The sequence below is a fragment of the Anopheles ziemanni genome, chromosome 3 (genome assembly GCF_943734765.1).
Source record: "Anopheles ziemanni chromosome 3, idAnoZiCoDA_A2_x.2, whole genome shotgun sequence".
NCBI classification, from domain to species: domain Eukaryota; kingdom Metazoa; phylum Arthropoda; class Insecta; order Diptera; family Culicidae; genus Anopheles; species Anopheles ziemanni.
This window is the reverse complement of record NC_080706.1, coordinates 15,555,179-15,576,216: the sequence shown is the minus strand read 5'-3', so window position 1 is coordinate 15,576,216 and position 21,038 is coordinate 15,555,179. Positions and strand designations below refer to the sequence as shown.

The window sequence follows — 21,038 nt, the reverse complement described above, 5'->3', positions numbered from 1 at the left end:
GTTCTGCTTTTCGACTGCCGTAAAGAAGTTCTATTAGGAACTTTTCAGTTTTCACCAAACTTAAAACCTGGTGGGTATTTGCGTCAGCAGTTTTTTCTCCTTTTCTTTCAATTTCCATCCCCGTTACAGCTAAGAAGAGCAAACATCTTTTCTTGGCCATTGCTGAACCAGAGCGAGGGCAGGTATTTGATAAAGATTTTACCGATGAATTAATCAAACTCGAAGCAATTGATTTTCCGGCACGTGTAGCGCGCGAAGGATAGAAAACGAAAAATTCAAACGAGAAATCAGTTTAATGGAATGTTTCTATCTCACTACCATGTTCCGGACATTCTTTTTAACTACTAATGGAGCGTGCAAGCGGGAGGGAAGGAACAAAGTTCCACCGCAGTGCCATCGTGGCATGTTTCTTGTGGCGAAACCTTTTAAGCAAATTTAAATTCTTGCACCTGAACAACCGGAGCGAGCGACGCGGACTGGCCAGTTGAGCAATTTTCTTGAGGTTACAAAAACACATTTTAAAATCGCACCAATGTTGGGGACAACTTCACAAAGAGACTAGAGGGAGGGGGGGGGGGGGGGGAAGGAACAGCTGGACGGAAACTTTCCGTCGTTCAGGTAAATGCGCGGAAAATCGAAACCTGATGGTGTTATCACGGGCGTATCACGAAGAAAAGTAGCACTATGGCTACGATAACAAGCGGAAACTTTTCGCTTTTCCGTGCAAAGAGACTTGCCGGTTTGGCCCGTAGTTTCAATTATGTATGAGGACACGATGAAACATGGAAAAATGGTTACCGTTTTGGTGGGCCAGGAGAGAGGCTTCAGTTGATTTTTTCTGCTATTTTGCTGCAGTTATAGATTTACATGTTCTAACAAGTTCTAAGAATAATATGTTAATTTAAAGTGTACAGAAATCCGTTTCGTTTAATTTTGTTTTCCAAATGAAGGGAAAATGGTTCTCAAGTCGATGCAGAAGTGTTTACACTAGCTGATGGACCCACAATATCAATCCCTCCCTCCTTGGGGGAGAGGAGGTGAAAAATGCAAGCGACACCATTTTGGCAGTGAGGCGTGAATTTTTCATCTTCTGACAGTGCTTTTGTCTTTCGTCCGGACGCGGATGGTATCGGGGGACAAAACATACAATCATGCCACGTTGGTGGAAGCAAAGTAATTGTTCTCCAGGGCACATTCATGTTTCGTGGCTGTGGACAAACACATTGGCCGAGATCGTTGCTTGTTCGACACCTCATGAGGAAACTGTGACGTTTCAAGCTGGTTTAATGGATTTCTATTTGGTGCTTGAGACTGACACGTGTGTGATAAAAATGGAAAAATTTCGAATTCACATAAATGTTCTCAAACTTATTTCATTCAACATCGAGCTCGCAAGCTAATCGAAAAGTTCGTTAATGTTTAAACTGAACCCCTTTGTGAGCAAAAGCTATCATCTCGCAAAGCGTGGTCCGCAAACTATCCTCATCGGAATACCACAATGTAGGTCAACCGCCAGGGGAAAAAAATTGAAACAAGAGATGCTCAGTCATAACCGAAATGATTCACCCCCGGAGTCATCCATTCTCCGTGGTTTCAATATAGCACCTAGAGTGGTGAATTCAAGTGTTAATATCGCCAGCCTTTCGGCTTTGGGTTCGCATAGACGAGAGAGCGCGGAAGGATCATCCGTCGAAAATAGTCCAGCAGCACTTGAATACTTTAGTGTACGGTGGCCCATTTCCACATCGACTCTTTTTGGCGAGGTGTCATTTCGTAAGTGTCGAACAAAAGGTTGCATAACGGCATGGTAACGGAGCGTTCATTAATGCATTCGTCGGAGTGAAAGAATTCGAAAGACGGGAAAATTGGCAAAAATTCAATCTGTTACATATCATTTTTAACACACATAAGAGACATCATCGTACGGCATACTTACATCCAGAAGACTTTTCAGCGTAATATCCGTATAGGCCGGTCGCGTAAGATACACGATCGTCTCGAGCGCGTTGATCGCGAACGTCGTGTTGTCCTTGGCCATCTTGACCGTGTCGTGCAGCATGTAGAGGGCGGTGACATTCGGCCGATGGGGCGGTTGCTCGAAGATTTGCTCCAGCTCCGACAGGACCACCTTCGACTTGAGGTTATGCTTCACCATTTCCGTCTGCAGAAGAAAAAGGTAAGTGAAAAATATGCTATTATTACCGAAGCAAGCCACAAATTATTATTCCCCGCATAAGGTATAAGGAGGGATGGTGTTTTTAAATGGTGTACGTCCAGCATAATGGAAATTGATGAATACAATTTACTTGCACAACGCAGGATGGTTACGCCCCATCTCGACTAGGGTGCAATGGACCGGGATTTTGTTCCACAATCATCATCGGGCTTAAGCGAACAAGATTAAGAGGTTGATAAACAATTTCCGATGCTTCCATTACTACAGCTGGAAGTCGCCGGACATACCGGGTGGCATGCTGGTGCATCCATTGGGGTGGGTGTCTACCACTTCGTGGCACCCAAGGTCGGTATAGCCAAGGGTCAGACAATGTTTTCCTCCCGCAAGCGTCTGTGCGAGGGGAAGAAAACACTTAATTTGGTGGTGTAATTTGTTGCCGACGCTAGAGAATAAAGATTAAGCGAGGGCCGTCGAGGATGCTGGGTAGCGAAATGTCACCGTACTTCGTCGGTGACGCCACACAGTTCAGGTCATTGTTGTGATGCATTTGCTTCGTCGTCTTCTCGGAGGGTTGGATTGTAGCGACAAGTGAAATTTATATCATAGCTATAAGCCGACCCCCTTGGAGAGATACTAAAAGATGAGTCCCTCACTTCACAAGAAGGAAATGAATAATCAATTGGAGTCGTTCATTATTATTGTATCTGCCACGAGAACCTTGAAGCAGGGCTAAAATGGAACGGAAATTGAATTTGAACAGGCAAAATGTTTGCTCCACACTTTCTTCTCTTGAGGAATTCCAAGATTCTGCGAAAAATCTCTTAAATCAACGCTGTTAAACATTCGTCCGTTGACGCACTTAAATGCTGTATCAAAATCCCGTGAGGTATCCTAGTACTCCACAAACTAGACGCAAATTCAAACTAAAACCATTCCTCTCTAAAACCAGATTGTCGTGTTCCCTGCTGCGACCAGTTACCGGTTCCATTAAGGGGGAGATCAGGCGTGAAAAAGTATGCCCAATCGAGCGACTACTCGAAGACCTCCCAAATGGCGCACCCAACGGTGACTTGTACTCGTAGTCACAAATTACCTCATACTACGGTTTCCTCCCCGTACCGCCCCGTTGGTGGTGGAACTTTGCATAGATGTACCTAGTCTTGTGACACCAGCCAGTGTACCTAATGCGGTGTGACCAGATTTGCATTGATTGGAAGAGACGGTTTGAACTGCGATACCTCCGCTGCCCGAAGTGTGCCCCTTTGGAGGGAGGTCCATTTTTACCTTAGGAGGCCTTCTTTTCTCGAGCAGTTCCAGTGGAGAATCAAAGCAAAATACAAATACCATATACGTAGACGAGTTTCTGGAGAGACATCGTTACTGCATAGGAGTGAAATCATTTTCTTCAACAGAAACCACCATGATGTCACGATTACTCATCACTCACGATGTCTTAATGGTGAGCTCGAACTATGGGCGTTCTGTTTATGTGAAATTCCCATCCGTCATGATCGCAACTTGAACTGATTTCGGAAACAAGATAGTATCTGTTTAACCACCCTATATGAGCCGTTTGTGACTGAACGATGTATTTTCGGAATCTTAAGCAGCGAATAAAAAAACTTGTTTAAAGTGGCCGATGCCAACTCACCTGATTCCGTACGTTGAGTATCAGCTGCTCGATCTTGCGCCCGGAGCCAAAGATCTGCAGCACGCCGTTGTGCAGGTCATCGTTGCCGTACAACCCGAGCCCGATCGCCGCACAGCAGATGATGGCGAAGAAGATCAGGGTGCACTTCTGGCAGCCGTGCGACTTCGGCTTGCGTGGTTTGCGGTCGCAGCAGCGTGTCAGCAGATACAGCAGCAGAAACACGAGCGAGATGATCAACAGGGCGGCCGGTATCGACGCCAGTATGCCGAGGCTCTGCGAGGAGAAGAGGAGGGCGAAAACAAAAAAACGGATACGTTTGATTAGTATGTATTTTGCAAATTTACACCTTATCGCGGGTGTGTGCCTGGGAAGATTGTCAAAATGTATGAAAATTATTTGCCATGTAATACGCTGGGTAGTGCTAAAAAGAGTTGATGCGAAGGAGCGTGGCTTCCCGCGTTCCTGGCGGAACATTGGGGCCATAAAACGCCCGGAGGGTTAGATTGAAATCAGGCCCCGTCGCTATCCTGGCCCTCGGGTTGGCCCGGGCAGAGCATGCTAACGAGCAATAAACTATGCAGAATTACATTTACGGCCGCTCCGGTACACTCCACACTGCACGCGTCGTCGACTTCGTGGGGTGGTTGGGACACAGTTTTCTTCAGACTTCCTTCGGAAGGCTCGGGTAGGTTAGGGTAGCGATAACTTGCCATCGAATGGGTGGCAAAAAAGCAATCGGAAACGGTGCCTGCAATGTTTCGATGTGTCGTAGAGTGGGGAGGAGGGGTTTGAGAAAAGAGTTACCGAGTCTTTTACTGTAGGCGGAATAGGGAGGCGCGCACCATGGTGGAAGTCGCTCGAGAAGACAACGTGCTAGTAGTACGTATTTCTACCGAGAAAAGGGTCTCGTGAGAACTCGCTCTAATGAATCCTGGACACATTTTACTCCAATCAACGATCCGTTTTCTGCACCGAATCCCGTTCGCTACCCGATCTCCCTCCGTCCCTTATGTCTCCTTCGTAAAGGTTTTATATGAATATGATGAGGACAAATCAGGACAAATTATTCATAACCCTGGGCGACTGTCAGTTTTTCTTTGGCGGAAACACCGGCAACAGCACGATTCCGGTTTTTTTTGGGCGGTGAAAAAGGTAGGGGCAAGCAAGCGAAGGATGGTGCGCGGTTCCAAACATTATTTTCAGCTACAACGAGTCCAGAATAAAAAAAGGAAATCTGAACATGCAGGGCATGACCAAAAACATAAAGCTTTAATAGCCTGACAACGCCGGAAGAGGGTCCCGAAAAGCCTTCCAAGCGGTGTAGGCGTATAATCCTTCCTGTTTAATTATTGAAGGTAAACAAAAATTTCGCTCTCTGCCAGACTTATCGATTATTGCGTCCACTGCAGCTGTTGGAGGAAACGACTCAGAGGGTCTTAAAACAAGGGAAAACCAGGATGAGATTGGGAATTGATGCACAACCCTAACTAAGCGCTGGTTACCCGAGAAGCATTCCTCATTCTACCGATAAAGACCGGTAAAGAGTATGAGCCGAAACCATAAAAAAACTCCTAATGCCATGTGTTTGCGTCGAGTTCATGGTAAGTATGCTCCAACGAATGCCAAGGCTGGGGAGTTCCGCTGAAGACCCAAAAATCCTACCATTCCTTGTGTTTCGAGGCCAACAAGCTTTGGTGACCCGAATCCCGAATCCCGAGGCCCGTTAAAAGCGTGTATATACCGCTACTAATATCCGCATTATTCCTCGTGTTGTCGAGAAACCCTGGCACCCGGGTTCCCTTTTTTCGGAACGTCCAAGACTTGGGAACGACACACCAGTTCCACCGATTGCGTTGACGAAAAGGGTGAAACTTAATCCCGAGTTTCCTTAATTGAACTTTGCAGAATGTGAGGAGGAGTTGGTTAAAAACTTTCCTACACCTCTTCCTGGTGGTTCCTCAAGAAATACGGAGTCTCTGTTGCTCTGCTGCCCTTCTAGAGCTAGCGGGCCGAGATTCTACCGCCATGAGGAATGGGGGTTTAATTACGCTTTAAACTAATGTTGCTGCACGCGATGGGTTTTATGCCTTAATTCGTGCACACGCTTTCGGTCGGTCATTTCTACACCTAAGGAACGACGGTGGGTTTGTCCGGGTAGGAGCTTAGTTTGTACGCCCCTAAGTGCCGCTGGACCTGTGCGACAACCGTTCGCGTGGCCCCGAAAGGAAGGTAATCGCATCACGAACACAGAAGAAACAACATTACCGTATGCCCGCAAGAAGGAAATGTTCCGTGTTTCTGGTTTGCGGTTTTTCAGATGCAACTCCATCACGCAAACGCTTCACCTCTCATTCGTCGTGGAACGGTTGGGGAGAAAACCATCCAGCAGCAGCTGGTACTGGAAGAACCTCGCTGGAAACATGTCGCGTAAAGAAGGAAGTACAACAACTCATTAGTGTCCTCCGATGTGGAGTGCGGTGGAGACTCCTCCTTGCAATGAAAAGCGTCTCGATCACACATGCTCGAACCTTAAGCGCATTTCCTAGGGACTCCACAGAGAATACCTCAAAACCAAAAATAAAACACATATCCCGAGCGAAAGGAACCTGTTGGCCCCGGGGATTAGCTTCGTCGGGAGTGGCGCGTTTATGGCTTCCATTTAAGTTACGATGACCTAATCAGGTAGAGCGCGCTTAGCCGTGGCGAAAGCCCGACGAAAGCCTGGGTTAGAAATAATGGGCCCCGGGACGGGCGGTGAAATTCTTCAGCCCATTCCTCGAAAGCCCGTGGCGCTGCGCCAAATTCCTCGACCACAAAACCGTCAGCGAACGACAGAAGCCCATGGACGGAAAATGGCGGATGGAGAGCATGGACAAAGTTCAGCACGGCCAACACACGACTCGCCGTACTGCCCATCATAATGATCGTAATAAAAACATAATCACATCTCTCACACACACACACATATATTCCACCGTGAATGTGCAAGCGTTAGAATTTTCCGGTCACGGGAAACGTGCCGATTCTCCGGGCTCGACGCCCGGTTCCCGGTTTGCCAAGAGCCTGGACCGGAAATCACGCCGGACACATCAAAAGCTGCCCACACATTAGGCGGTGAATTGATTGGAGCGGCAAATTAATTATCTGGCAGAAGAATAATGCGCCATTCGTTAAGCGCTGGGGCAGCGTGTATTCCGAGCCGGCCCCATTTTTGTTTCCTCTCCTCCGTTCATAATTCATTAGACCGTGTGGTTTAACGGTTGAGCCGCATGGCACCTCCGCATGGTTCGGAAGTATTATCGCAAAGAATTATTCGATGAATGCGACCATCGTTAAACCGAAATGCGAAAACAGTGGCGCAGAAAAGATAGAGTTTCTATTTCGTCCCCCCGCTTGGATTCCATTGGTGTGCGCACGAGTCAAAACGAATCCCTAATGGAGGACTAAAATACTTGTAATTAATTCCATTTGTCTCCTATTTGAAACGTTTGCTCTGCAATCCGCATCATGGAATAATACATCGGAAGTTGTAGTATCTCGCAGAGGAAGGAAACTGTGCACCGGGGATTTTTCTTCTCTCCAGTGTGCTGCCTTCTCTTTCTGCGTGTGCTCCGAATGGGCCCAGGAATTCCGGTGTACGAGTGGCAAATGCTGCGCTACAACAGAGGAGGAAGTGTAAACGAGCCGCCCGATTGCACAGAATCAAACAAGATCGTGCTCGAGCACGTGCAGGAAATTAAGCGGAAGTCGTAGCTGGAGCTGGCGGACCGGATCGGTTTCGGAAGGGAAAATCGAAGAACCTCAATAGAAGAGCGGGGAGTGGTGGGGGATGAAAATGGATAGTACAGAACACACACACAGTAGATAAGAACGGCACAGCGCTGGTGGAGAGGTGCGGCAGATTGGCACAAAGGCAATCCCTTTTTTCCCGGCGGTCTGTTATCAAACCAATATTCAAACGTGATCTCATTCCTATTCTTTGCGGGATGTTTTATATGTCGGGCGAAGTGATGTTGGAATTGTCGACATATAAAGACTTCATCGACACTCACAACTGGCCGGGTGGCTTTGGCTTTGGCAGGGAGAGTTACATGTGGCTCGATCGGAATGTGAGGCATCAGGAAGCAAACGGCGGTCCCATTGTGCAACGACACAGACACAGCAGCCTTCCTTCCCGCCCTCACTCTCTTCTTGGTGTCCCGCCCCCCGCTGATTGGAGTTTATTTATAGCAGAGTGCATTTTTTGTTCGCTCCCAACCGGATGGATATGTTTTCCCATCCGGTGGTTGTTCGCCCCCAGGAAAAAGCATTTGCCCGCCTTTGAACCCTTCCCTGGCCGACGGACGATGGACGGATCTCTTGAGGTGGAGAAGCCCATTTTCAATGGATTGCACTCACTCCGGCCATCGTCCATCGGGTGGTGCATCCTTGAGCGCTTTTCTGCTACAAGTGCCACAAATGGAAAAACGGATTTTACCCGTTAATTGGCTTTTTCCTTTTGGCTGGAAGCGGTCGGGCGGGCGTTGGGGTGGGCGAACGGAAAGGCAAATGCAAATGCAAATATATACAGTTATTATTAGCGAGCAGAAGTTGCTGGAGAACGGGGTGGAAAATAGATGTTTTAGCGTTCGAAGTATAAAGGAAGCAATTCTAAGCAGATAAGTTTCGCCAGTTCTCTATCGTTTATTTCAAACAGATTCAAATCCTTTCAATATACATAAGACCAGATTTTGTTGTGACGTCAATAGTTGGGAGCGAACGACACACAATATTGGGTTCAAAGTCGACCAGCTGATTTTGAATTCATGCCCCACGGGTGTCCGTTCCATGTCGCGTGCGGTTAACGTAGGTCAATGTCGACACAACACGACAACGGAGTCGTGGGGAAGGACGTTTGAAAAATGTCAAATTTATCCGTTTGCGTTTGAGTGTCATTTCCTCTATAGGTGTATGGGAAAAGGTGGCAACGAAGCAACAGTCATGTCACATTTGTGTCAACGTTCGTCCACATGACGTGTTGAATCACCCACAGAGTGTAAAGATCCTTGATGTATGTTTCTATTTTCCTAAGAGAAGTCTCGCTATATTTGATTGATTGAACTACAAATATCGCCAACATTTACAAACCATCAAAGTTGAAACATTGTCAGATTTTTATTCGATAGTCAATTAAGGATGTAGAAATATAGGAGGTCTTCCCAGCCAAACTTTATCAATAACTAAACGGCATAAAGCGTGATAGGTGTATGGGTTTTCGTTGACAAAAACGAACGGAATGAAGTAAATGCGCATATCAACGGGAAGCAATGTAAAAAACAAAAATAAAAAAAAGTTACAAAACAAAAAATGGAAACGAATGAATAAACCACAGCGAAACTGTCGCCTGACGTTGCCGTTCTTCTGCGACGCCGAATTTGGAGGGAAAAATATTTGCATTTATAATTAGTCCCCAAATTTAGGACAGTAACGATGTGGCGCTGGGTGCTCGACGATGACGCGAACTGGGGTGTAATTAAGGAAAATGTTTAATTGACAGTAGCGGAAGCGATGGGAAAACAAGCAGTCTTGCAGGGGGTGATTTTTCGAAGGAAATAAGAAGGTATTTACGTTAACAAGCACACAACACAAAATTTCACGTTGACTGCAACCATAACCTGAGTACATCATAATTCTAGTCTGTATCGTTTTTTTTTCGAAACAGAAAAAAAGGTGTTTGCAGTCCAAAGTTCGGCAACACACTACAAACAACTACATCATGAATATGTTTATCGACGAAACGAAATGCGTTCCGACCGGTCCGTTGTTCGTTTGATGGATTTGATGGGGCCGGAATGAAGATGATGTTTTGTTTTGTAGCTTAATTCTAATCAAAATTTCCCGCTTTCCTACAGGTGATCTACCACCACATCATTGGTTATGGCCGGACCATGGAAACTGTCAATCATTTGTTTACCCATCCAAATATTATCGAATTATTTACGGAGGAATCGAAGTGATACGGAGGAAAGGCTGGTACGGGGGCAAATGAAAATTAGATTTCTATTTTTCCACAATCAATGATGTTTTCGCGAGCGGTGAGTGTTATGGGGTTTTCGTTTTCTTCAGGCAACAATATCGATTGATGAGCTCATTTTTTTCCAAAAACAACGGTTGTTTACACAAACACGTTGACCTTAGCATTCAAAATGCCCAACTCAAATAGTTGCTGAAGTAGAAACAAATCTGTTTCAAAATAATGATAAAGATCGTATTTTTTAACTCACACATACGTTGAATCGAACTGGTATTTTCCTACTGCTTTGAAGTATTTCCTATCCACACTCATGCACCAAGCAGGAAATCAGAACAATCAAATCTAATTAAATCAAATCGTGTTCCGTATTTTCTGATTATGCAGTCAGCTTCTCCACTGTATGCAAGCGGAAAGAGGATTGGAGAGGTGAAAAATTAGATTTTATCATGTTCATCTTTGCCTTTGCTCGAAACAGATGTGTTCAGCCATGGACCAATGTAGGTCAAACAGGGGAACTAGCAAACTAGGGGAACGCAAATACGATTGGAAAAGTGAACACCTTAAGCTATGTTTTGGAAAATCGAATGCCACATATCATTGTATTTTCTATTTATAATTATAGATAACACTTTCTTAAGTGCATTTAACTTGTCTTCTCTAACTTTTTCGTATCTGGAGACTTTCATTCACCGAGATGAACAAATGAAAAGTGCTGTGATTAATCATCCTCTCAAGATTTCCAGGAAAATTTGCTACCTTTCCCCATGATTTGTGCAAGTTGCCTTTATCTAAAGGTCAATGATCAATCACCTGCCCGGAGAAGGAAGAAAGCTTACGTTCATCCCATTGATGTTGCCCTTTCTTTTACCATCCACTCGTCCCTTTCAGCGTAATTGAATTTTTCTTCCCGGTTGCTTTCGTACATCCTAGGGAAATAGTGGGCACCCATTCCGCCGCCCGCCAGTAGCCCAAGTTCGGAGACCATTGACCTTTGCCAAGTGGGGTTTGCTACATTTGACACGGGGAGTTCGGCTCGAAGATGGCGTCGGAGGAAGGCCACTCCCGGGATTCGAGAACCTTGCCACTTCTGACAAATCGACTCCCGATTGTTACGTAAAAATGTGGAACAGTTCTCCCTCATCATTAGATCTCGATAATTTAAATCGATTACGATCCATTGTAACAAAATCGGTCGACCTTCGGGAGCGGTGGGGGATGGAAGGAAGAAACAAGGAAAAGCAAGGACGCAGCGTGGATGGATTCTTCAGGCTTCGGGCGAAACGGCTAAATTAAAATAGATACCATCGAGGGCTTACGCGGAAATGAGTTTTCACCCGAACGATTGATCGAGCTCGAGCTGCTTCGCTGAGGAATTCATTTGCCCAACACAATGGAAAGGAAAATTGCTATCACTTCGAATGGTTGCACTTTTCCACCTCCACCTGGCGTTTGATGGAGTCCATTCGTAATAGTGTTTGAGTAAAAATCAAAGATAATGTGGTTGAAGCAAGATGGTTTCACCGTTTTGCAGTGGAAAAGAAAGGAAAACACTACTAACAGAAGAAATTGGTTGGGACTTTTCCAACAGGAGTTACGGTCAGCATCGATCGTTGATTTACAACGTGACATTTTGTAGTTCTCTTCTTATCCATAGAAACACAGAGCGTTCCCGTACATAAGTCCCACCGATCGTGCTAGGATGGAAAATAAATTGCTTACGTTTGGTTTCACGAAGCTTTAGCTGCGAGGAAAGATTGAATGACAATCTATTTCAAATTAAGCAAAATATCGAATCCCAGCTGTTTTCCAACGATTCCACTCAATGTTTGCCACTTGAACACTCGAGAAAACTAATCGTCTTTGTATCGTTTTTTGTGATGAAACATAATCGACGTTTTATCAATGTTCAGTCAAACTAATGTGATAACAAGTTAAAGCAAATTGAACAGTCCATTTCATCTTTCTCCTGCTAAAAGTATCCAGTGTCTTCGAAATTCGTATTGCCAACATGGTTGAACCTTATCTTTCTACCAGACATCAACTCTCCTTATCTTTATCTCCCTCCGGAGCACAGCGATCCTTAAATCCCTTCCGAGAACATCCGATTGTGCTGTAAAATGTGCTAAAAACCCATCGAATTACGGTAATGATGAAATATTACGGTGCCTTATGCTCGTTGACCCGCTGGGCTGTGATTACTTCCCGGTATACTTCCATGCTCCGTCTCTCATTGTACCACAGCTTCCGTCGGTAGTGGAACGAGCCAACCGCGAGGTGGAACGAAATGACTCAGGCATGAGTCACGGCAAACAAAAACAAAAAAAAAACAGTGTCACGAAATGGTCCACAAAGAGCGGGAGACAGGATGACGACAATGGGTGGATCCGTGTGTTCTGGGTTGCTCCCTGGAGAGCTTAAGGGAATTAAGGCGAACAAGGCAAGGCGTACGGCGGACGTACGCTCCAATGGGCAGATTTATCATACACTAAACATCCATAACGACTTCCGATTCGATTGGACCGGGAGGTCTCCCCGTTCTTCGATGTTCCGGTTCCGACCAAACCGGGGGCTCCGGTTGGATTTACTTTTGCACGGTTCCATCCACCTCCCGAGCTCTTCGCGTCCCGGTTGTTGCCCATTATTAGATTCGAATCGATTTCCTTATTAAGAAAGTTCACTTCCTGTCCCTGCTGTTGCGGCCCTGAAAGCGGGCAACTCTTTACCAGCGCCAGATCTTCTGCCGTTGTGGTTCCATTCTTGGAGACATTCGAGTGCTGTTGTGGTACGCCATTTAGCTCCGTTCGATCGTTTTGCGGGAAAGAATATTCACTCTCTCGGTGTCTTGGTTAACTATTGTTGCTTCTTGCACAAGATGACGCTTTGGTTCCATAACTGGCACCCATGACAATGGGGCACGTGAGATTGATTCCAATCGAAATACGGTGCGAGAGGTCGGGGTTGCATGGACTGTTTGTCCCTCATCGTGGGTTCAACTTCTTCCCGAGCTAATCAATTCGTCGATCGGTGGCGTCCTGAGTGGAATTCATAAACGACACCTCGTTGCGTCACGAATTGCTCATTGATCTCACATGGGGAGAGGGAGGACAAGCAATGTTAACAAACAGGAAGCGGAAGCACGAAGCTAAAGACAGCGAGACAGAGTAGAAGAAGCGAACGAAGAAAGCATTAGATTGAATTCCACATTCCAGCGAACCGGTCATTCCTTAACCTTCCTTTTCTCTCTTTATCTTACCCGAGCAGTTAAGTGAAGACACGCGATGAAACCGATCAAGACGAAACCGGACCTGGCTATATTGGGAGCCCACCGCTCAATGAAGCGCACTGTCTTAAAAAAACAACTTTGCTACATCGATATCATTACAACCATTCCTCCACACCGCCACTTGGACAAAGAGAAAGAAGCGCGAATCGCGCGCGGGATAGTAGCAAATAAAAAAGTTGACAAACTTGCTTCAAGGTCAAACAACTGGTGAGGAGCTGCGGCACGCTTATGTTTGCCCGTTGTTTTTTTTATGTCTGCCTTCAGAAAGTGAACTTGATTTACTTGTTGATGGCGAAATAGCGAATGGCGATTATAACGACGACGACGACGACGAAGATGATGATGATGACAGCAGCGTCGATATCGCGAAATGGTATCGTTTAGAGTATGATCGATAAAATAAGCCTGTTAAGCGGTTGGAAGAAGGAAAGAAAGAAACACACACTATGGCACAAACGATTGCAAAAGAAGGTCGTTTCCGTTGATGTGCGCTTTCGTTTGGAAACTTGATTTTGATCGGTCATTTGTTGTTCCTTAACCACCGTCTTGAGTGCCTTGAGCTTCACCGAAGGAATGGCCGTACCATTTGCGAAAAACAGGTTGACGATCGGAATTAGGAACTTGTTGCACAAGGACTTCCTCCTTGTGCCGGTTATAAGGGTGAAGATTTATTAGCTGTCGCAACCGGGGTTTCCAGAGCTCGACGGCGGAAGTGAAATCGAATCGATTCTTGCCAACACTTGCATCGTTTGCTGGTAGAGATAATAATTTCTGATTTCGGCTCGCACGTATGTTCAAACAAGAAATTGAAGAAGATCAGATGACAAAACGTTTCCATTCTCTAAAAAAAACCCAGGAGAAAAGGCCAGTTTTGTGCAGTTATCAGTGGGAACCCTTATCCGTTAATGGACGTGTCGACAAAAAGGATGTTTGTGGATAAACATTTGATCTAGAAAAAGGAGCACCGGCCATTGGTTCATGATCGTCTTATCGGCTGGTAACGGTTCCCAATAAAATCCAACACATTGTACCGTTTGCTGCCGTCGGGTTGTCGCGTCATTGCGTAGGCATTTTATCTACTTTTTTTTCCCCCTATACTCCACGCTGCACAAGATGTTTTCCACATTCGGCTGTGGACACAACGGCCAACGCACGCAGCTGGTGGTTGCATTATCTTATCTCCAGCAAATACGGGCCCCAAAAGGCCTCTGAACTGCTCTCCTTGCCCGGGAGATGACTGCCCTCGCCGTTAATTCGCCCCATTTTGGGTTGGACGCTGGCGCTCTGAAGCGTGGACTCCTTCTCCTCGAGGAAGCCCAGCTGTTTTCACTTCGTTGAGTGTCGATTGACGATGAAGTTGTTCCGACATCCGATTCCGTGGAAAAAGCCGTTGAATCATTGATTTTTTCCACCTCCGCGTTGTCTCACCCGCTTGTGAGGTTATTGGCCAAAACTCCCCACCAGAACCGGTGGTCGCTTTTTCTGTTCTTTTTCACACCCACAAGCGCAACGAACCAGGTCGTGTAAGAGTCGTATCATTATTACTCACGACGATGCCCCCTGGACCCCGGCACACGCTTGGCCGGAGGGTACGCCGGAGGTCAGTTGATCGACGTTCGGGGTTTGGCTTATGTTTTCGGTGTCATAAATCACCGCGTTCGTCGTGGCCGATGCTGTCGTTTGCCAAGCATTGCTTCCCGGGCTTGTTTTAGAAAAGCGATTTATGATGAACTATAAATAGGTGTCCTGCGTTCGAACTTCGATATGGCTCCGGAACTTACCTAAAAAGAGAAGGCAGAGGAAGAAGACGTATAAATTAATAAATTTGTCAATTTGACGTTGGTATAGTTTTTGTTTCTTGCAAATAATATTTATACGCGTGTCGCGATTGCGAGGGTCAGTAATAAACGGAAATTCATAGGCGCACGAAAATCCTTCCTGCTGGCCTTTCCACCTCGGGGTTGAAGATCGCACAGAGGCGTTAGATCCCCGGATTCGGGTCGATTGTAAATGTGCGTCAACAGTTTACAACTTCACCAGACCCGGCGAGGGGCTGTGCCTTCAAACGCCCTTCCACGACAACGGAAACGACGCTGTCAACGAACTGTTATTACTTTATTTTATTTTTGCAAACAAAGCTTTTACCTCAGTAAACCCTCACCCCCACATTCTGCTTTGCTAACCCTCCTAGCAGGGACCGATCGTTCAAACCGATGCAATAAAATTTAGCGTCAAATAAGCAAAAGGTGAGCGGCGGCATCGCTCATAAAAACTGCGTTGCTCATAAAACAAAATGTGGTCACCGCCACGCCAAGCTTCGACAATTTATGGCGTGGGAAATTCTTCATTTTTCACGCCAACAATTTACGTACTGAGGCGCGTACTACCTTTGCTACTCGTCTTGTATGTCACCACCATCGCCCTTTTTTGGAGAAGGTTTTCATGTACATGGGATTACGTTTTGCCGAAAGAAGATTCAGTCACCCTTTCCGGAAGCAATCACTCATGTGGATATGCGTTTCATACCAAAGTTACTTTTCACTTTCTCACACGTCGTGTGACATACGGATAGGAGAGAGTGTTGAAGATCAAGATCTTAGCTTGGAGGAATATTTCAAATAATTCTTCTTTTTCTTGGCGACCGTGTTGGTCATGCCTGCCCGTTAAGGGCTTACGAGACATTTTCCTTGTTGTACGTGGATAGTCAGTCCTCTCGGATGGTCTGGTCTCGGTTGGGTTTCAAACCCACGCCGTCGAGGTGATGAGCCCCGGCGCTCATGGGCCAATTTTCCAACCGATAATAAATTAATCTTCCTAATTATTTGAAATATTCCACCAAGCTATAAACACTATCTTTAGCCTAAACGAAGCGATTTATTAGTTTGAGCCATTTTTGAAGATAACGACGTATGTTTATCTGTTGATATTCGACACGAAACATTCTTGTCCGTTTTACATCGCTCATAGTTCCTCTCTTCATGATTTGTAATTCCTTAGCGAATTTTCATCTACTCAATACAGGAAAAAAGAATATTAATCCACCATCGCTGCGTCGGAAACCGGAACCCGGGGAAAGTTTGACAAATTGTGCGCAAAACGTGTAAAGATATGTACATAACCATAAATACAACGCAAACACACACACGAGTCGCCTTCTCCGGTCCTGGAAGGGACCGCATTGAGCGGGGGTGGTTTATGTTGCGACCGAAAAATTGAACCGGCAAGCATTACCACCACCACCGGGCAAGGCAGGAGAGGAGCATTGAAAAAAAAGAACGACTAGAGAGATGGATCGTTTATGCGCAGCATGACTACAAACTCTCTATTTATGTCGCCTTACATCGGGGTAAGCGGACGGACGCGACACTCTCTTCGTCTTCTAAATCCATTGCCAACCAACCAGTTCGGAACCAGTGCTGGCCGCAACGTTACTCTCGCTTTTCCGTCGCCATTCTTTTCTCTCCGGCCGGGGGTTTGGTCGGTTTATTTATTTTTCCCGCCACCGTTATGCTGGTGGAACGACACGCGGCATTGGAAGCGGCCACACGGAAACCGGGAACACATACATTATTGAAGGAGGAAATGAAATTTATGAATATTTATGCTGCCAGCATATCATGTTGGTGGCGATGCTTCGGGCCCCCTGCCCGAACAGCAACACACGAGACGAACACACAACCGGTTCTGTGTCGTGTTCTCGGCCGCGTTGTTGGTGATCTCTACTCAAAACGACACAAACCCACCAACCAACCACACACACACACGAGCGTCGAAAGTCGGCGTATTTTGCTTTCGGTGTTGAGATTTACAACAGCATTTACAGATGAGAGTAGCTCTCTTCCCTTCCATCGCCCTCTGTGTCCGTCGCCCTCGACGCGATCAATGGCCACTAAATACGACACCCCCCGACGGTGGAAATGCGAGGAAACGTGTGACGTCGACGCTCTGGAGAGACGTTGGACATGCTGCACACGGACGCTAATGCGGCGGGATGAAGTTTTCTGCTTTCTTCAGCGGACCCGGTCGGTTTAGCCGGTCCGAAAGCCACCACCGACAGCGGAGAAGAGCTCGCTCGAGGAAAACACGACCGGATTAGGGCCCCGGCGTGACCATCAGGCGTTGGAAACACACATATGCCAGGGCCTGGGGTTTCGATTTTACATACGCGCGACGTTTCTTTCGCTCCCGAGCCTCGAGGATCGATGATTTACGGTTTCCGGTAACTGAAACACGGCGGCAACCATTAATAATGCATAGTAAGAAAATATTGATTCACGTCGAGAGACTGGAGAAGAAATGGAGAAAAATGTCCAGGTTCCATTTGAGATGGTGCGCGCCATACGATACTTTATTTCTTGTAAATCCAGCCCCCAAGACCATCTGCAAAGTGAGATGTGTGTAGTTCCAAAAGAGGACTTCAATTGTTTGGCGTGACAAATTTATTGGCAAAAGCATAACACTGAAATCCCTTCTTAGAATACTGGTTTCCCCGTATCGAGGGAGAAGAATGACGATAATATGGGAGTGTAAATAACTCATAACTGCATCCAACATGGATGAATTCTCGTCCCAATGGACCCGCGTTAAAAAAGGGACACCTAAGGAAGATTGACATTTCTTTATTCCCGCGGGTGAAAATAAATCAATGCGACGAGTAAAACATTCGGAGAAAAAGGTTCCCATTGGTTCGGGGAATAAAGCTTAAAAATAAAGTACAATCATATCGGGAGAAAAGCTGTTTGATTGCATTAACAGGCGGTACGTACCTTCATCTAGCGCCCCGTTTGCGGGGTTATACGGACTCCATTTCCACTTGATTCCGTTCCGTAAATAAAACACTGCCGCTTGACTCAAAGCGCTAGCAAATCGAATAAAATCATAAATTTAACTTAACGCAACTAGCCCTGACGCCTGACACATCGCGTTGTCGTGGGATGGACGATGTTTGCGGACACCCTTTCCCCGGGGGCCTCTGGAAGAGTAGAAGAGCGCGATGGAGAGATGGTACAGCGAGGACCGTCACTCATTTCTCTGGCCACAGCGTCGATGACGACGAGGACGACGACGACCACTGCACATACTAACTCAATTTCTTCTAATTTATGTGAAATCACGCATTGTGTGTGGAGGCTTGAGGCCAAGTGCAATCGTCCACACCCCTCGCGGTGAGAGATGGTGGAGCCTGGCTGGCATGCATTTGGAGCTGGTGAGAGTTGAAGGCTAACGCAATTGACAATTACACTTCATCGAAGAACGAACGGGCAACACCCGCGCGGTGGGAAACGGGTGTTTACGTTTCAAAAGCGGTGGTCAACAAACCAACCACCCAACCGGGGTTGAAAACCTCCCGCCCATCTGGTGGTCCGGAAGAGACTCCGGCCGGCCGAAGAGCAGCGAATCGCCGAGATGCTAGATGCTGTTCGATTTTTCTCCCATCCGGCGGCTGACGTCATCGAATCGGAGGAGATAGTGTGACGTAGACGCCGATGCTCGGGACCTGGGTCCGGGAAAACTAAAACTAGGTTAAACCACGGGAGCCATTTATTCATTTCGAAAGGGCACGCCCGAGTTACAATCGGGAAATATTTTAAAAGTCAGCCTTTTTTGAGGTCAACAGCGGGTAGACTTCCGCACAAGAGACAAACCAGTGTTAAAAGTCCAAATGTTCTCACCAAGGTATTTGTTTCCCGCTTACAAAACTGCACCTTTGTGCATGGTGTTGCGAGATTTCAGTGAAACGTAATACTTTTTAAGAAAGATCAAACTCTCTTAGGGTCCAAGGGTCTCGAAAAGCAGCAGGAGAACTCGATCTTCCTGGAGCGTTCCACGCCAGAAGCACATTTTCCTGCACAGAAACGATGGCAGCTCTCAGCTGGAGGTCATCAGAATAATCAATCCCATACGATACGGCATGTGACATTGCTTTAGAACCATCCATATGAACACTCGAAGTCGTTGTCAATGAGCCCTTGTGATTGTTTTCCAATCTTTAAAGGTCTTTCTTTTTGTAGGAGCTGTTTCAAACTGCATATTCTTTTCGGTACTCTACCGTGGGTCTCTTACCGATTTGGACTTCCAATGATCTCCAGCAAAGGCATGGCGTCAATGGCATGTTTAAAATAACCTTCACTCGGAAACCTTTTTCCTCGAGCTGTAGATCTACACAAAGACCCCGACTGTGTGAAGCCCTCAGCGCTTTGAAGGAGAAGAATTTCGGATATACAATGCTGGTACTTTCTTCAATTTTGAAAGCAAAAAAAAGATTGAGTATCGAACCATACGCAAGCAACATCAAAACTGCATCGAACAGCAGCTTTTAAACATTGCTGCATTCGATTTGGTATTTTGCCAGAAGGAATGCGAAAAAGAAATGCTTCTTCTGTTGGGCAAACACACTCCTAGCTTAAAAACTCGTTGGTAGAATTTTGTTACATGCAATAGGAATCCAAACAAAAACAAACATTTTTCTGCTGATACAGCAACTTTCGGAAACATGGCGTCAGTGTTTTTGCCTGCCTTGTCTGCCCGGAACCTTTTATCGTGATGTCCATAAATTTCCCAACGGTTGTTGGGCGCTGCCCATTTCTCCATGTAACATTACATGATGCAAAAGATGGTGGAATTATGCCAAGGTACTCACGAAACACTCGACCGATGTGCTAGAGTGGAGCTCTTTCCCGGGCGAACATTTCCAGCGTTTTGATCAATTAAAACTCCACTTGTACCTCCATCAACTTGCCAGAGACTCGGTTCGATGATAACTTCATTCAATATCTAGAAACTCTACTCCCAGTTTTTAATCCCACTCGGGGGGAACCCACCCGAAAACCCCGAGGCGGGGATCGCAGGGAAAAACCCTTCGGAAAGTTAATCCAGATCTTCGAACGGGGCCTCCTCTTCGTGGCACGTGACGGGGAGGGGGTTTGGGATCACGTTTGTGTGTCTGCATTTCGGTTCAATAAACTTTCTCTCTGTGCCCAACCGTTCGCCCACGTTCCACCATTCCAGGCCGGCCAGCCAGGCCAATGCGAGGATTGCACTCTTCGCCGTGCCGCTTCTTGCATTCCGGTGCAGTCGGACCAGTCTGAACCACTTCAGTGCCATTACGTGTACCCGCCCCAACGGGAAAGAGGCGGCGTTGGCCATATTTATTGGAAACCCGACACTCCACCTTTCGACCGGTTCGATCTGCTCGAATATCAGAGGCGCGGGCAGCAGCAGTGACCGCAAACGGCACACCGACACATAAAAAACAGAGAACCGATATCCAAATGGTCTCGAGATACCGGAAGGTCTCGAAAGTTTAGAACAGACGGTGCGCGCCCGACGTCTGCGGCGTTCCAACAAACATGAAACGGGGCATTTGTGTTTCCTGACGTCGCAGTCAGCGACTATGTAGGAATGAACAAGTTGACTCCAGATTGCGCGGGTAAACAATAAAGTTGCTGAACTATTCCACTGGAGTAAGTAAGAAACTATTCGACTGGATTCTTTTTTAATTAATACATTCTGGCTCTGTAGTCTGCCCAATCTAGTTAGAATCACAACTTCTGGTACAAACTCAGTATCGCAATTTCTATAGCCACGTCGAGAAAGGTTAGTCTTTCATTTATATTGCTTAATGATGTCTTGGTTCTTTATATTCTGGATAGAACCCTGCAGTTTCAATAAATGGAACATGGTTGAACCAACTTCAACCGGAATGTGTTGGAGAACATATCAGAGGTTTAGGAAAATTGTATCTCCCTTAGACGATGAACATCCACCACGCTTCTCTTTCATTCACTCGACTGTACCGGGAAAATTTGATCAAAGATTAAAAAACGGTTTCAATGTGTGTGTTTATGTACAGCGTAAAAGGAATGGACCATAGAGAACGGGGGGCCCATTCGGTGTAGAGCCACATATTTCATAT

The 21,038-nt window shown here is 46.2% G+C and overlaps 1 protein-coding gene across 1 annotated transcript in view; it reads right to left on the bottom strand.

The window, feature by feature from the left end:
* LOC131289971 (protein tweety-2-like) overlaps positions 1–21,038 on the bottom strand; it is a 41,644-nt gene that overhangs the window by 8,733 nt on the left and 11,873 nt on the right. Inside the window, exons 2-3 of the mRNA XM_058319328.1 lie at positions 3,828–4,100; positions 1,937–2,161 (exon numbers count right to left, since the gene is read on the bottom strand). Coding sequence (XP_058175311.1) covers positions 1,937–2,161; positions 3,828–4,100 — 498 coding nt within the window. The remainder of the gene's footprint in view (positions 1–1,936; positions 2,162–3,827; positions 4,101–21,038) is intronic.